General features: G+C 39.7%; 1 protein-coding gene across 1 annotated transcript in view; it reads right to left on the bottom strand.

Moving 5' to 3' along the window:
• The window catches only part of USP45 (ubiquitin specific peptidase 45), a 36,864-nt gene that overhangs the window by 9,365 nt on the left and 9,591 nt on the right, over positions 1-17,908 (bottom strand). The window contains exons 5-9 of the mRNA XM_081904631.1: positions 14,783-14,864; positions 13,496-13,587; positions 10,438-10,494; positions 7,666-7,809; positions 87-777 (exon numbers count right to left, since the gene is read on the bottom strand). Coding sequence (XP_081760757.1) covers positions 87-777; positions 7,666-7,809; positions 10,438-10,494; positions 13,496-13,587; positions 14,783-14,864 — 1,066 coding nt within the window. The remainder of the gene's footprint in view (positions 1-86; positions 778-7,665; positions 7,810-10,437; positions 10,495-13,495; positions 13,588-14,782; positions 14,865-17,908) is intronic.

Raw genomic sequence — 17,908 nt, 5'->3', positions numbered from 1 at the left:
CCCACAAGTGTGCCAGAATCATACACTCCTTTGGACCCTAGAAAGTTGTCTATGTGAAACAATATACTCAGCCACCATTTCATTACCTGTGAAATTTCCTTTCTTCTGCTGCTTCTGTTTCCGTTCCGTACACTTCTCACACAAAAGTTTGTTGTTTCCCATTAAGAGCTCCACATATGTAAACTGGTAGAGGCATGACTGGACTGAACATTCTTTAGAACTAGTTATGTAACACTGAGAAAGAGTCTGGAAAGCATTTTGAGGGTTTTGCAGTAACGTGGGGTTCTCTGCTGAAACGTCTATGTTGTTGGACAGACTTGACAGCTGATCTCTACTGAGAGTCTCTTCAGTCTCACTGACACCGCTACCCAAGCAGAGGTTTGATAAGCCAGTAGTAAGTCCCTCTGTACCGCCATCACTTGATTTGTTACACTGTGATTTAATGTTTGCAGATAAATGTTTATGCTCATCAGTGCACACACCAGGTGTGCTACAAGCTCTGCTGGAAGCAGTTTGCTTAGAATGACTTTCGCTTTCAGAGGCCTCACTGTCTGCACCAATGCTACTTTCAGAATGACTTGCTTCTTTTTCACTGCCTTCAGTCTGACTTCCATTTGCTGCAGATTCCATTACCGAACTGCTGTCTCCTGTATATGGAACAGCAGATCTGCCTTCGCCTTTAGTGTTTCTGACTTTTTTGTGCATGATAAAATGTCTTGTTTCTTCTTCAGCAGAGGAGGAATTTTTGGCAAATCTTCTTTCATGATTTTCTTGGTTCTGTCAATTTCCACATCATTAGCAAAAGGAAGGAAAAAAACCCAAACGTAAGTCTGTTGAAAATCCATAAAAGCATTGCATTAACTCTTAAAAGCATATTGAAAAGATGCGTTTTAAAAATAAAAATAAAAAACAGTATTTATGCATTTGCTTTAAAATGTCTTTGGCGATGTATTCTAACCTGAAATATCCTACCTTTCTGAGACAGAAAAACCCTTTAACCTATGTTATGGAAACCCTACAGCCCCTCCCAGGTCAGCAGAAGGGGCTTCTTGGTAGTTCCACTACCCTCAGGAGTTTGGGTGGTGGTGGTCCTGGAGAGGGCATTCTCTATGGCAGACCCCAATATCCTCGTGGATTTCCATGGTCTTTATATAAGATGACAACAAAACCAGCCACAGAAGGCACAAAGACATATGTTTTGATAATGGTTTTGAGGGGATTCCTTGCACAAATGATGATGATCCATAAGTATCTGTACATTGGATCCATGTTTTTGCATGGCAGTGCTGGAAAGCTCTGGATTGTGATGTTTACAGATCAGTGAACACAGACACAGCTGACCAGTTATTTGATAGGAGTTGCAGGGCAGTCCAGTTTCCTTTCCCCAAATAACTCACCTCCCCCCATACCCTTCTCAGTTACTCCACCTTCTGGTTAAGCTACTCAGGTACAAATAAGCTCTGAAAAGTATATAGAGCTGAAAGAGGTAGTGCCTAAAGGTGTAAAGGGACCCCTGACCATTAGGTCCAGTTGTGGCTGACTCTGGGGTTTTATTGGCCGAGGGAGCTGGTGTACAGTTTCTGGGTCATGGGGCCAGCATGACTAAGCCGCTTCTAGTGAACCAGAGCAGCGCACGGAAGCGCCGTTTACCTTCCCGCCGGAGCGGTACCTATTTATCTACTTGCACTTTGACATGCTTTCGAACTGCTAGGTTGGCAGGAGCAGGGATCGAGCAACGGGAGCTCACCCCATCGCGGGGATTTGAACCGCCGACCTTCTGATCGGCAAGTCCTAGGCTCTGTGGTTTAACCCACAGTGCCACCCGTGTCCCTAGGTAGTGCCTAGGATATCTTAAATTTAATGCATTAATTTAGTATTGCAAACAAAAATATTTAGTTACTAACCAAACTTAAAGCTTAAATTCAATTTTTGATTCCATGCAATTCAGACTTAGATTCTATCTGTAATAAAATCTCTTACGCTTTCAAAATCAATTTATCTTAAGGGCTTGTAAAACTTCTGCAATAAATAAAGAAAAAACAGTGGCAGCTCATTCCTCTCATGACTCCAATTCTACAATATTTCATGGATGGATTATTCTTAACATAAAGCTATTTTGGCTGGTTTGAGCAGTAAGTGGGATATGAAAGCATAATAAAAATGAACGTGTACAACTTAAGTAAAACTGAAAGTGTTTAAAAATCCATCTTGAGAACTATATGAACACTATTATACATTTATCAACACTACAAAGTTTAACTATGATTAATAAAAGCAGCATTAGGCTCAGCAAAAAGGATTTAAAAGCCTGCCTTCCAATGAAGTGTTGGGTTTTTTCCAAATGCCCTTGGATATTCAGATATAGCTGGGCTTTCTGTCATCCTTGGCTAAGGAAAGAGGTTCCCAACACATGGTGTTTGGAATTGGCAGTGCCCTATCTCAAAATAAATTTTCTAGTAAATATAAAGACGGTAAATATCCCTTAGGTGATAGTCCTAAATTACCTCAGCTGGAACTAAAGTCCACTGAATTCAACCGGGCACACATACAAGTTTATGTTTATATGACCAAGGGGACCAAGAAAGCTTTCAACTTGTTGTTGTTGTTGTTGTTGTTGTTGTTTAGTCGTTTAGTCGTGTCCGACTCTTCGTGACCCCATGGACCAGAGAACGCCAGGCACCTCTGTCCTCCACTGCCTCCCGCAGTTTGGTCAAACTCATGCTGGTAACCTCGAAAACACTATCCAACCATCTCGTCCTCTGCCGTCCCCTTCTCCTTGTGCCCTCCATCTTTCCCAGCATCAGGGTCTTCTCCAGGGAGTCTTCTCTTCTCATGAGGTGGCCAAAGTACTGGAGCCTCAGCTTCACAATCTGTCCTTCCAGTGAGCACTCAGGGTTGATTTCCTTCAGTATGGAGAGGTTTGATCTTCTTGCAGTCCATGGGACTCTCAAGAGTCTCCTCCAGCACCATAATTCAAAAGCATCAATTCTTCGGCGATCAGCCTTCTTTATGGTCCAGCTCTCACTTCCATACATCACTACTGGGAAAACCATAGCTTTAACTATACGAACCTTTGTTGGTAAGGTGATGTCTCTACTTCTCAAGATGCTGTCTAGGCCTGTCATTGCCCTTCTCCCAAGAAGCAGGCGTCTTTTAATTTCGTGGCTGCTGTCACCATCTGCAGTGATCATTGAGCCCAAGAAAGTAAAATCTCTCACTACCTCCATTTCTTCCCCTTCTATCTGCCAGGAGGTGATGGGACCAGTGGCCATGATCTTCGTTTTTTTGATGTTGAGCTTCAGACCATATTTTGCGCTCTCCTCTTTCACCCTCATTAAAAGGTTCTTTAATTCCTCCTCACTTTCTGCCATCAAGGTTGTGTCATCTGCATATCTGAGGTTGTTGATATTTCTTCCGGCAATCTTAATTCCAGCTAGGGATTCATCCAGCCCAGCCTTTCGCATGATGAATTCTGCATATAAGTTAAATAAGCAGGGAGACAAAATACAGCCTTGTCGTACTCCTTTCCCAATTTTGAACCAATCAGTTGTTCCATATCCAGTTCTAACTGTAGCTTCTTGTCCCACATAGAGATTTCTCAGGAGACAGATGAGGTGATCTGGCACTCCCATTTCTTTAAGAACTTGCCATAGTTTGCCGTGGTCGACACAGTCAAAGGCTTTTGCATAGTCAATGAAGCAGAAGTAGATGTCTTTCTGGAACTCTCTAGCTTTCTCCATAATCCAGCGCATGTTTGCAATTTGGTCTCTGGTTCCTCTGCCTCTTCTAAATCCAGCTTGCACTTCTGGGAGTTCTCGGTTCACATACTGCTTGAGCCTTCCTTGTAGAATTTTAAGCATAACCTTGCTAGCGTGTGAAATGAGTGCAATTGTGCGGTAGTTGGAGCATTCTTTGGCACTGCCCTTCTTTGGGATTGGGATGTAGACTGATCTTCTCCAATCTTCTGGCCACTGCTGAGTTTTCCAAACTTGCTGGCATATTGAGTGTAGCACCTTAACAGCATCATCTTTTAAAATTTTAAATAGTTCAGCTGGAATACCATCACTTCCACTGGCCTTGTTATTTGCAGTGCTTTCTAAGGCCCATTTGACTTCACTTTCCAGGATGTCTGGCTCAAGGTCAGCAACCACACTACCTGGGGTATACGAGACATCCATTTCTTTCTGGTATAATTCCTCTGTGTATTCTTGCCACCTCTTCTTGATGTCTTCTGCTTCTGTTAGGTCCTTTCCACTTTTGTCCTTTATTATGGAAATCTTTGTACGAAATGTTCCTTTCATATCTCCAATTTTCTTGAACAGATCTCTGGTTCTTCCCATTCTATTGCTTTCCTCTATTTCTTTGCATTGCTCGTTTAAGAAGGTCTTCTTGTCTCTCCTTGCTATTCTTTGGAAATCTGCATTCAATTTCCTGTATCTTTCACCATCTCCCTCGCATTTTGCTTGCCTTCTCTCCCCCGCTATTTGTAAGGCCTCATTGGACAGCCACTTTGCTTTCTTGCATTTCCTTTTCATTGGGATGGTTTTCGTTGCTGCCTCCTGTATAATGTTACGAGCCTCCATCCATAGTTCTTCAGGCATTCTGTCCACCAAATCTAAATCCTTAAACCTGTTCCTCACTTCCACTGTGTATTCATAAGGGATTTGACTTAGATTGTATCTTACCGGCCCAGTGGTTTTTCCTACTTTCTTCAGTTTAAGCTTGAATTTTGCTATAAGAAGCTGATGATCTGAGCCACAGTCAGCTCCAGGTCTTGTTTTTGCTGACTGTATAGAGCTTCTCCATCTTTGGCTGCAGATAATATAATCAATCTGATTTCGATGCTGCCCATCTGGTGATGTCCATGTGTAGAGTCGTCTCTTGTGTTGTTGGAAAAGCGTGTTTGTGATGACCAGCTTGTTCTCTTGACAGAACTCTATTAGCCTTTGCCCTGCTTCGTTTTGATCTCCAAGGCCAAACTTGCCAGTTGTTCCTTTTATCTCTTGACTCCCTACTTTAGCATTCCAATCCCCTATAATGAGAAGAACATCCTTCTTTGGTGTCACTTCTATAAGGTCTTGTAAGTCTTCATAGAATTGGTCAATTTCAGTTTCTTCAGCACAAGTAGTTGGTGCTTTCAACTAGCAACAAGAAACTTTCTAAATGAAAAGTGAACCATTTAACTATAGAGTGTAAAGATCTCTTTAGGTCATTTACACACTCCTCCTCAGATGTATTTCTCTTTATTTTAATTCAGACTTTGAATTCTAAAATTAATCAGCCTCTAGACCCTATTAGAATTTTCCCAACTTGCTGTATTATTATGGGTAAGTCACTGATCTAAAAATGGGAACGGCTTCCATTAATTTCTATGGCTCAAAGCTTATACTCTTAAAAGCCTTTCTAAACAATCAGGAGGAAGGGAATTGCACTTTGTTGCATGGGATCCAAAATACCCTTCCTTACAGTAGCACTTGTATTGGCTGCATCACATTTTCCTAGTGCTCAAATCACAGCCTATGTTGCTCATCTCCCAGCAAGCAAGGTCTTTGGACTGAAAATTCTGCCAGGAATGTGGCTGAGCAAGTTTCATGGGCCACCAACAGGCCATCAACATTTCAGGAAATGGAAGAGTCCAAGCCTGTACCCCAGAGTAGGGGACCCACTACCAATACCTCCAGGCTCCTGATCCTGATATACTCATCCTCACTGCTGCTGCTGCTGCTTGTTTATCCACCCTCTTGAAAGGAACAAGCAAGGAGAAGGAGCAGAAACCCAGAATGCATCACTGATTAGCTCAGAGGACTGGGCCAGTGGGAGAGGTAAGCAAGTGAGAAACAACAGCAAGGTGGAGGGCCATCTCATGCAGTATCTTGCCTCAAAGTACCAAAAAGCAGCACTTGGTACTATCAGTGACTTACTGATACTGCTGATGACATTCTTGATCACCCCATCCCATGTTTGAGACTGCACAAAAGAGACTTGCATGAAAGTTGAAACTGACTGCTTTCCTGCAGGCAAACTATTGGGGGGTGGGGTGAAACTCTTGGTATTTACAATTATTCAATTCCCATTGAAGGATTTCCCAAATAGCCCCTGAAATTCAGTTCCCTGTATTGCTAGCTCTGGATTCCTCCACATACAGTCTGAGCATTCCCACTTGTCTTGCCTTTTAAAAATAAGAAGGGGGGAAGGGAACGCAGCACAACTATTATTCTCCATGCATTGTACATGGCCTCAATTTCTCACTGCTACCTCTGAATCAATATGGATTTCCCCCCCAAAGATTAAAACATAGCAGGGGCAGACTGTGGCCTGATGGTCTCACCACAATTCTTTTAGTGAGCTTTGCCACTATACAAGTGGGAGAATGTTTGAAGGAAGCCTTGTGGTCCAGTTTCTGAAACTGGAAAAATAAAAAAAGCATCTCCTAATTCCAGACTCCATTAAAAAAAGGGGGGGGAGAGTTTCTACAAATTTGCATGACTGCATACAAAGAGATGCCAATTAGAAGATTTTGTGCTAAGAGCAAATGCATCAAAATCTGAAACAGACAACAAACATAAAAATCAAAGCATTTGTGTGTGTATGGTAGCTGGGGGGGGGAGAAGGGGGGGAGAGAAAGAGCACAATAATGGAAGGGAATGGAAAAATAAAAAGCATAAATAGCCATTGAAACCTTAATGCCATCCAAAAATAAATAAGTAGGTTTTAAGATTTTCAGCAATGGTATTTTTAAAGTCAGTGGATTAAAAGAACGACTAGGAGATGGGGAATCCTGCCAGACTGCCTTAGAGGCCTCACGCTCACCACTCAGCTGTTAAGCAAAATATTTTTTCATCTGTCAAATGCTGAAGGATATAGGTTAAAATTTTAAATGAAAAATGGTCTGAAGTATTCTATTTTCAATAAATGATCTAAACATAAAAGCTTTCCTTGTAAAATAATCTACAGTAGAATATTTGCAGCAAAAAATATCAGCATCTCACATTGTATTAGCACATCATATCTGCAGCATGCTGTGCCACCATCAGGAAGAACCATGTTAAGAGGCTGAACTATGGTTCATAGGCCCTTGGGCCACTGGAGGCTGAGCACATCATGGAAGCCATGTTCCAAGTCTCCTGGGAGACTGTGTTGGCTGCACTTCTCATATAGTACACCCTGCCAACTGATCCACCAAATGGCATGAAGGCTGACTTGTCTGCTCTCTTGGCCAGCCCTGCACTGCCTGCAATTGCAGCCAGAAGCAAACTTGGACAACACTAGAGGAAAGCAGGGAGGAGGGCACAGAGTGTGGAGAATGAATTTGAAAAGTAGCTTTTTATTTTATTTTATTTTATTTTAAGAAAGAAAGATAATTTTTAAACCCTTTTTTTAAAAAAAAAATCACCTACAGACACACACACATACAATATTTATAGGTGTGGGTGTGAATATATCACACACATTTAAGTTTCATAAATACAGTACTTTAAAATGTATTAACACCACATTATGAGCCCCGGAAGTATTCGGTGTACATATATCAAAAAATCTGCAATACAGTGCTGTAGAAGAGAGACCTATTCAAACCAAATTTGCAGCTACTGCAAATTTCCATAAAAATGTGATTTGTTATACAACTACTTGAACTACAGATCAGCAATGCTGTTGCATTCTTACCTTATCTTTTGTTAACAAATGTTTTCTAGACAATTTAGATTGTTGATTATTCAGAGCAGTAACAGAAGAACAGTTGTATTCAACATCTGCTTCTTGGATATGTTTACCTCTGCTTGTCCTCCCAAAAGGAACAGGTTTTGAGATCTGGAAAATACACATGGTTATTCAAGGTAAAACATACAATCTCCTATATAAAAAAATATCTTTCCCCCCCCTACCTTTTCCAAACAAGAAAGTGCTGGCTTATATCAATATGCACAGGGTAAATTAGACATTTGACACTTTAAAAAATATATATCTGGTTAGTTTACTGGTCAAGTCCTAATCATATCGTGTAAAATAATATTAATGTGTTTAAAAATTTAACTAGATTGTGTTAATAATTACAAAGACATGTATCTTCTAGAAAACTTCACAAAATTACTGCTACCAGAAACTTGAGAGAGTAGCAAAGGTCAAGGCTTTCCTTTTAAAAATCAAATACAATGGGCTAAATCAGCCTTTTCCAAGCTCAGGTCCCTAGTTGTTGTTGGTATACAGCCCACATCAACTCCAACCATCAGTCATGTTTGAAGGGAATAATGAAGGTTGCATCTGGGCACCCAAGGCTACAGAAGGCTGGGCTAGGAGGTAGTCCTAAGCCTTGAGCACTTGCAATCTATGCAGGGTTGCTCCTTCAAGAACTCCAGAAGCTGCCTTATACTCAGTCAGGCTACTGTTTCATCTTGCTCAGTAACTAGCAGTGACTTTCCAGTTTTCAAATGGGGTTTTCTCTGTAGATGTAGGGACTGAACCTGGAACCTTCTACATGCAAAGCACATGCTCTGCTAATAGAGCTGCAGCCCTTCTCCAAGAGCTATGGTCCTGCCCTCAAAATGTTCCGGCAACTGTAGCTAAGTGTCTATGAACAGCTGTAGAATTTCCAAACATAAATCAAGTAGTCCCTGAGCATTTTCAGAGCACATTCATCTATTATAAATTCATTTGGGTATTTTATACCCTGCTTTTAGGATTAAAATTTCTCAAAGCCCTTTTTTGTTAAGTTCACGGAGAACTGATGTCTGTCTCACCATTAGGCTGACTACCTAGGATGGCTGCAGTGTGAGAGGTGTAAATCAGCAGTGACTTAGGAGGCTGTCTGAAGTAGGGGAAGAAGCTCAATAAACCAGGGTTAGGGAACTTGTGATGCCCCTCCTCCAGCTGTTGTTGGACTCCTAACTCCAATCGACTTCGAGCAGCACGGCAAATGGTCAGAGAAGAGTTTGAGTCCAGCGACAGTTGGGATCTCCACCAGTTCTCCATCCCTGCAATATGTGAAATCTAAGTATTTCCTACAAAATGGTGACATCATTGCCTTATTAAGGAGTGCATGCATTTGCACATACATATTCATTACATACAAGTGGTCAAACATGTAGTAAATTGACCAGCTTTCCAACTCCAGAACAAGTATAAAAAGTATAAAATTGCTTGAAAAAGAAGACACACACACAAAGTAAACCCACAACCCACAAGTAAAAGATCCTGCAAGCTGAATGTAGAGATTTAGCCAACTCCACCTAGCTTTCTTCACTGCACCTTCCATAGTCATTACATGCTGGTTTCTCTGTTGAGAGATACAGTGCTGTTTGCTAATCTATTTTACATAGCAGGGTCCTAGGGTTTTAAAGGTCCCCTCCACCTGCTTGACTGGCCATGTACCACCTGCTTCAAGGCATATCCTTCCTTTCTTTTCTATTGGTGACTGGTTAAAGTAATACAGTACAGCTGAAAGTGTGTACTCACATATGCTTGTTTTTAATAAATTTCAATTCACAGAAAAATGTGGTAGATTTGTACATGCATATGGGCTATCTAGTCCAAATCAGTAGCACTAGCCTAAGGAGATCATATATTGCAGAAAAGCAAAAGAACTTCAACTCTACAGGTCATACTCAAACATCTGACAAGGCTGGGCCTGTACAGAATACAAACTTCATTTATTTGCTCATTTCAAAGTCGTGAGGCGGCTTAGATAACCAGCTGAGGACAGCATCCATCAGAAATAGCTCTTTTCCCACAACAGTGATCCTTACCCATCCCCAATGATGCTACTTGTTAAAAATACCTGATTGCCTGAAGAAGTTCACCCTTCATGGGTCAACACTGTATAATTTAGGTCATTTATTTTAAATATAACTTATGAGGCTGAGCAAATTCCTTCTCTCCCACCTGTCCACCCTTCAAATACCAAACACTGTGAGGGTGCTTATACTTTATGAGGAAAACACCTCTTTCCATAAGACACTTCAGTTACACTGCATGTTTTCACTGTGATAACAGATTCATAGCAGAGAAAATGCTAATAACTACTTGTAACACATCAAGTTAATGCTTATACTGCTCACCTTTTATATCTGACAAGATCAGTTGTGTGCTTCTGGTATAAAACTAGTATATCATACAGGCAAAGGGAAATGGCTAGATAATAAATGTGTTTGAATTTATTAATCTTGCATAAGAGTCCCAATTCAGGAAGAGCAATCCACACACATTAAAAAGGCTCCAGGCATGATTTATTTTTTTAAAAAAAATCTGACAGTCACCCCTTTGGTCAGTGCAGATGGTCAAGTTCAGTTTTGCAGTGCCAATATCTAAGGTTGGGTATGGAGAGACTGAATCCTGGCAATCTAATGTTTTGGCTGCTCCAACATCCAGTCAGTGATCCGCAAACACAGCAGCATGATGCTAATGTAGCAATCGTAGCTATTTATTAAAGAAGTTGTTTCTTACCCTCTCTTCTATTATAGGAAGTGAAAGATCAATGAAAGGTTCCTTTACTGTGGAAATCTTAGAAGAAAGTAAAAAAAGAAATATATCAAAGTGGAGTATGCATCATTTCTGGTTTCCATCATGCATTAGAATCTATAAACAATATCTATAAACAATAAACAAAATTATGTTGTGAACCACCCTGCGATCTTCAGATGAAGGGTGGTAAACAAATTTAATAAATAATAAAAAATTAATAATATCTGCCTAATTCAAAAATATTACACACATTAAGGTTTATTTATGTAGTGAAGAACTTCACAATACTGTTTTAGAAATGAAGTGACTGTGATTTCATTTCGGTTGTGTTGTTGTTGTTTTTTAAAAAAGCAAAACGGAAGTATGAACACTGTCAAAATCTAGAGATAGGCATAGATTTCATTTTGTCTTTTAGAACTTAATTTCAATACTATCAGAACATTATTAGAGGCTAAATTTAGGCACAGAAATCTAAACATGTTTAGTTTTTTGCTGTTCAGAAATCTAAACATGTTTAGTTTTTTGCTGTTTTACACCGACTTTAACATGCTCCCCTTTCTCTTAACCACTAGCATCACTTTAGGCTTCAGCAACACAAGAACTCTGGCAATGGGCCTATACTAATAAGCAGAGGCAGCAAAATGCCCCACTTAGAGACTCCACTGGAAACCCACACATTAACATTTAAAGGTGGGTCATGTTTCTTTCAAAGTTGAACTTTGAGAGACACTGATGAAGTCTTTCCAGATACTAGGAGAGGGAGGGGGAAAGAAATATTTTTTCAAGTCCAGCTACAACTGTATCAATGTGGTGCCTGCCAGCAGGATTCTAGCCTTGTTTCCTATGGACAGGGACTCTCCATGTCCAAAAAAGCAAGCCAACGTTTGCAGTTCAGGGCACCGGTTTCCAGCGACTAGTCCCTGCCAATGCTGGCAAGGGAATACGAGTCGGAAACTTGTTTACCAGGGCTGTAGATAGCTCATGCCTGACACCAGCATGAGCAGGATTGCAAGGATGAGGCCACAATGATACAGAACAGTTAATCTTTCTGGCACCCCAATCCTAGCCATATGCATGGATCTAGCTGCTTGCAAAGGCTTTGGCTCAATGACATGTTTTCTGACATTTTGCTTATGAAGTATTCAACATGCATCACAATCGGTAATTTCCTGCTATAGCAAGTCTTAAGGATGTATTTCCCTTGGTGGTTTTTTCCCAGGAGGTATCTTGGGAACAAATGGTTCACACAGTTGTTGCAAGATGGTAAATCCCACATTTAAGAACAATTTGCCCCCCAGGGACATTCTGATCTACATTGTGAGGAACACTGCTCTCTTTCAAGGTAGCAAATCTGGCTCCAGTATTTCCATTTATTCAACTGTTCAGCATCATCACTATGCCAGTAGATAACATCATGAGTAAACATTTCAATATGCCACTTCGATGCCACAGACTGCAGGGCTTATTCAGGAATAAATTATTATACTGCTTTTTGATGGTGCAGCATAATAATACTCTAAAACAGGTGTGGCTAACTGTTTTTTACTTGAAAGCTGACCAAATTCACTACTGACCAACCCTTCAGGGTCCACATGCCAGTGATAAGTGTGGCCATTCCACACATAGGGGCAAACAGCTCCCCCCTTCTCAGAAAATCCATGCAGATCAGCTAATTTCAAATGTTTGAGCTGAGAAGGTGGAGATTTGGATTCCCATAGGGGTGCTGGGCTCTGCTCACCTCAGAGCTATCTCTACTTTGAAGTGTGTAGAATTATATTTTTTTTGGCCAGAGCTGCAAATTCTGAGGTCTTGAAGAGCAAAGAAACTGGCTTGGGGGGTTGGATCAGGTCCCCAAACTGGGGGTTAGCCACCCCTGCTCTAGAAAGAGGAGCGTCATGGAATGATTAAAATTGTCCCTTGTTATGCTGGAGTGGAACTGGGTGGTGTGAACAAGTTTGTGGAACAGGGCTAAAGGCTATAGAAAGATTGAAGTATTTCAATGATGTACTGTATTTAGATTGATATTATAAAACAAGTCTACTGAAAGTTATAATGGAATTGCCACACTGGGGAATATCTCATATTTGCTAAAATATGAAAGCCAATATATTTTCAGTTGGTAGAACTATATAAGGCTGCTGAACAACTGTCTGTCTACCTGTCTGTCTACCTACCTATCACCCAGAGCCAGCCTCAGGGATCATCAGCATTGTTGGGCAACAACTGAGGCCCATGGCCTTGCGGGGGCCCTCTGCCAATCCCTGAAATCTCTTGGCCCTCTTGTTGCTTCCTATTTAACTGCTCTTGAATCAAAAGGAAAATTAGGGAAGCAAGGACTCACATACCTCTCCCACCCAACACACACACTCTCTTTCTTGAAATTGGTGGAAACAATCCGGAGGGAGGAATGAACAGGTAGTGGAAACAGTAGCAAGGAGGTAGGTATGCCCAGTTAGAGAAAAGGGCACATTGAAAGAATTTTGTCAAAAGACCTCACCACCAAAAAAAAACCTACCCCCATTTATAACTGGCACTACTAACAGCTTCTGGGATATTAGTATTTTCTGCAGATGGCATTTTTAGTTCCATGCTGTGCATGAGGAACTAGCTAAGGAACCCTGAAGAGCATGTATAAGCACACACAAAGACCTATAGGTCTTTGATGATAATGTGACAAACCAGCAGAAGGGCTGAGAAGAACATCTAGTTTTTCTTCAAGCAAGGAAGCAGCTACATGGCAGCTAGAGGGATATGTTATACTTAATGCATAATTAGTTTTTGATCTTACTTTCATTACAGTATTAGAATTCAGATCTCCAACCTAAAATTATCCAGGTGATCAGGGTTGTTGTTTTTTATGAAACTCTCTTCTCTATATGAAAGTGAAATTTAAAGGGTTGCACTTTGAAATAATCTGTTTTCTAATATACTATTGCAAGACATTGATAAAACAGACAGTACAGAAGTTAATAAAAAACACAGTACATTCACATCATTAAGTGATCTTTTACTTTAACAAATCAAATTCCAGAATACCTACATTTTCACATTCCTCACACATGATAGTGCTAGTCAATTCACCAACAAAGATCCTATCTATGAAGTTCATCTTCACACCCTCTCTTCCATATGCTGCAAAAACATTACCCTTTTTTAAAGGAGGAAACACATACATCCATTCTAAAAACAATTCATTCTAGGATTTTCTTCTGAAAACAATTAGTGCATTGTAAGTAAACATCTGCAATACTATCAACACAGAAACGTTTCCATTCAGCAGTACTTAATACAGTTTTTGAGAGTGATAAAACATTTAGCTTTGATTTCTGTTTCAGATAGGTAACAGCATGTATTTCAAAATGAGGGATTAAAATGCAAAATATGACTATACGTATCCATATACCAGTACTCTTACATAGTGAACATTTTATTATGCTATACAAAGCATCAACAGCACTTAGGAGTGATCCCACTATGTTTTTCCTCCTTGAGTAGTCTGCCTTAAGTATTAAAGAACTAACATTTAAGGCAGACTCCTTTGCGGGGCAGGGATAGGAACTTTTGGTTTTCGTATTCAAAACAAGACTCCATAGTAACTTGTAATAAGATATCAAAAACAAATACTTTAACATAAATCATAATGCTTGTGTTGTAAATTCATAGATAAAAATATATTCCAGCTCATGTTTTTTGTATGTGTGCTTTGATATTTTGCCTGAACTTGCTTCCCAGTAAATGTGGAATGTGGCCGTATAAGGTTACAGCCTTATATCTCTGCCTTACAGGGTAATTTATGGACAGCTTAATGCCACAGTTTCTAAGTGGTGATTTGCCTTGAACTAGACTTCACAGACTCATCCTCCAAGGGCTGAGAAAAAGGGGAGGGTGTTATCCATTCCTTACTCCTCTAGCCTTCCCCAAATTGAATCCTCAACTTAATTAGAATATGTATACTTGAGCAGAGGGCAGCGAGCAGGACTTCCTGACCCACTTAAAATTCTAACTTCTCCATATATATTTTATACAGAGGGCTAAAGATGGAAAACAACCTAGCTATGTGAATCATAGATATGTGAATCATAGCTAGATCAGAGAATCACGTTACAAGTGTAGAACAAAATGACCAATGGGAGTGTTTTGCATGTGCACTAGATGGCACCAGAATAATAGGCACAAGCCCTGAAAAAGCCACACGGAACCTCCAGTGTGAGTCATCTGAATGAAATTACATATTCATGAATACAATATTTCATAGTCAATTCATCTGCAAAAGCAAACTCAAACCAGACTCTGTGCAAGTTAACACAATGGCACATTTGCTAAATACCTTTGACTTTCCTTTTTGTCTCTTCGTCTGCAGTTTTAGTGGTTGGATTATTGAATGCTTTTAAGATTGCAGCTTGTATGCGCTGTAAGAAACATTCAGCACATATTTTATTTGTGAAAAGTTCAGACTTGCAAGTATATATAAGTGAAAAATATTAAACGGAACAAACAACAACAAATAAGAAGAACACTTGACAATACTGTCAAAAATACGTAGCCTCTTACACTTTATACATTGTCAGTAAATTTGAAACTTAAATTGTTAATATTAAAGGTTTCCTTCAGCTGCCCCACTTCAAAGATAACTATGTTTCTTCAGGCAAGTAGCAAACTGATTACAGAACTGTAGAATGATTATCTTTTACCCTCCCTAAAAAAGCTATGGGAGAAACCCTGAAATGCCAAGGAGAAGACAACAAAATTGCCACCCTAATTTAATTGTTTTAATGGAAAAATACAGCTGTATTTACTGAGCCAGCTTTCTAACATAAAGGACAATGACAAAAGTAATTAAAGTCAACCCCGTATCTTGGTGATGGCGTATTTGTTACAAGGCTCAGAACCTGTGGCTCACCAGATGTTGTTGACCTACAACTCCCATCATTCCTGACCACTGGCCATGCTGGCTGGTAGCAAAGGGAATTGTAGTTCAGCAGCAGCAGCTGGAGGGCTACCAGTTCCCTGCGCCTGACATAGAATCCATAAAAAAAACACTGGTATGGTATAATGGCTAAGAGTGTGAACCAAAGTGCCCAGTTTGCTTTTGCCTCAATGTATATGAATATATTTAACATGTTTCAGCTTTCTCTCTCTATCAACAACAGAAGCAAAGAGACAAGGCAATCAGAATTGGGCCTGTGTTGCATGCAGGACAGAGATTAGCTCTTTTCCCCACTGTGGTCCAGATTGAAATAAAATACACAGACACACACTGAACCTCCTGTAAACCCTGCCAGGAAAGATTCCATCAGAGTCAATGGAAACTTTATTGCTAGGACTTATAATGCCTTCAGGGGGATACAATTTCCACTGGGACTACTGGGGAGGGAGTAGAAAGGTTAACTCCTTCTCCCCATACATCATGGTTCCAATCCTTAGGGATGCCCCCCTAGCACAATTAACAATTGTGTTAGGGAGAGTGAGGCCACACACACAACTGAACGTCTGAAAATAGAAAATGTTAAGTATTAAATAAAGCCATAATGTTTGGGGTGGGTTATAGCTAAAACATATATGAACATGGCATTCAATGAAAATCTAATTATATAATCCACATGTAGCCAAACATTTAAGTACCTTAAGTATCTTCCAACTAAGTCATGTTTTACTATGCAATGACATTCTAGATATGGGCCTTTCTAAACTCATTCCTCACATGTGCTGATAAGATGTGTCAGTGTCAACATCAGAAAAGAAGAGGGGGAAAATACAATTGTATTTCTAACTTAGAAATGATGTACTTGCTCCACTTATACACCTTAAACAGAGAAGTACCATGATAAATGTATTTTGAAATATTAACTACATCACTAGTGCACCAAGTAACAGCTTCTACTTCACGAGTATCTGACCTGGCTAGTGTATTAACTCCCAGTGCCTCAAGCTCTTTGTTCATCTTAAATCCAACAATATACTAAAGAGGGCTAATCAATAAATAACTCAGCAAGTTGGATACCATAAATGGGTTTAAGGCCATAAGCTACTCCCTTTTTGTTGGGATGAGTGCGTTGAACCATTTATTTAGGTCAAAGAAAACATAGTCTTTGAAGGGTTTGGGTGCAGCTAACAATGGCATCAGACATTAATCAATTAGCAGCAGGGTTCAAATACTTCAAGCCCTGGTGTGAAGCATCTCCAGTGCATAATGTTGGAAAAACCAGACAACGTGCAATTTTGACTGTAGTATTGACTATTTCCATTTGCTGTGCCGTTTTCAAAAACGGCTCACTTATACATTAATGTAATTTAGAAGGATGCAAATACAAAGAACACCAAGTGTTTGGGAATAAGGAAGCATTCAGAGTCCACAAATGAGATTATCAGCATGAATGAAAATCTGAAAGCACTTTAACAGGAAATAAAATGCAGGATCGACAAGCAATAGAGACTCCCTGCACTAAAAAAAAAAAGTTGTCATAAATTTTAGTTTAAAATAGTCTTTATATTATTGTATTTTAAAGGATCAGAAGATTTTTTATTTTAAAAAATAAAGATCATATTTTTAAAAATTATATTTTAATTTATGCAGAATAGATGGTTCAGAAATAAAAGTTTATTATAGGGAAAGTGAAAAACACGGCTATTTGGCATTTTAGCAAGACTGGTCTAAACTTTTACACTCAGAATAAATACATTTAAGAGCAGCGTGAAAAACAGGAAGTTTTAAAGGATTCTGGTGGCAGACAGATTGCTCTAGGCTTCCCTTCAAATAAAAAACAAAACACATGGTAGTGACACTCTCTAACAAAAGCACGATTAACAGCTGTGGGGTTCCCATGACAGACAATGTTGCTCATGTTTTGTTTCAGACTGGCACAACTGTCACGGCTCACAAGATTGACCAGATCTACAAATCTGACATTTTCAGTTTGTCACACATCTATAAAATCGAAAAGGGGGGGAAATCCCAAGAGCTTTTACTAGTAATGTCCCTTGCTGTGATGCCTGAGGTGATAAATACCCAGTTCATACTATTCCACCATTATGGCAAAACGTGGGTTTAATTGTTATCAGGGGTGGGATCAAGCTTTGTTTGTCCGTAAGTGGAAATGGGACTAGGAAACAACTTCTACGCAGCTTTTCTTTTTCTGGTTTAAGTAAGACTAGAATGCATAATTATTGGCAAGGTAATGAAATAAACAAAAAACTTTTAAGGCCCAGCAAAGGGTGTGTGCTAATTTTGGTTTATTTATTCTAACATAGTATCGGCCAACATTCTATTATAGGCAAGTGTTTTCTTGCTATAAAAATTTGCACAAAGCGATCAAGTGTTTCAAGCTATCAGTTGTGAAAATTAATATCTAATTAATACCTAAACAGAAAAAAATTCCCCCATTTCTACTTTTGGTTCTAAACTAAAGCATCAGCATGTCTGAAGTGCTCACGCAACAATCTCAATATTTCCCCT

This window comes from Podarcis melisellensis (genome assembly GCF_964234715.1).
Source record: "Podarcis melisellensis genome assembly, chromosome: 3".
Lineage (NCBI taxonomy): Eukaryota > Metazoa > Chordata > Lepidosauria > Squamata > Lacertidae > Podarcis > Podarcis melisellensis.
This window is presented reverse-complemented; position numbering and strand designations above follow the sequence as displayed.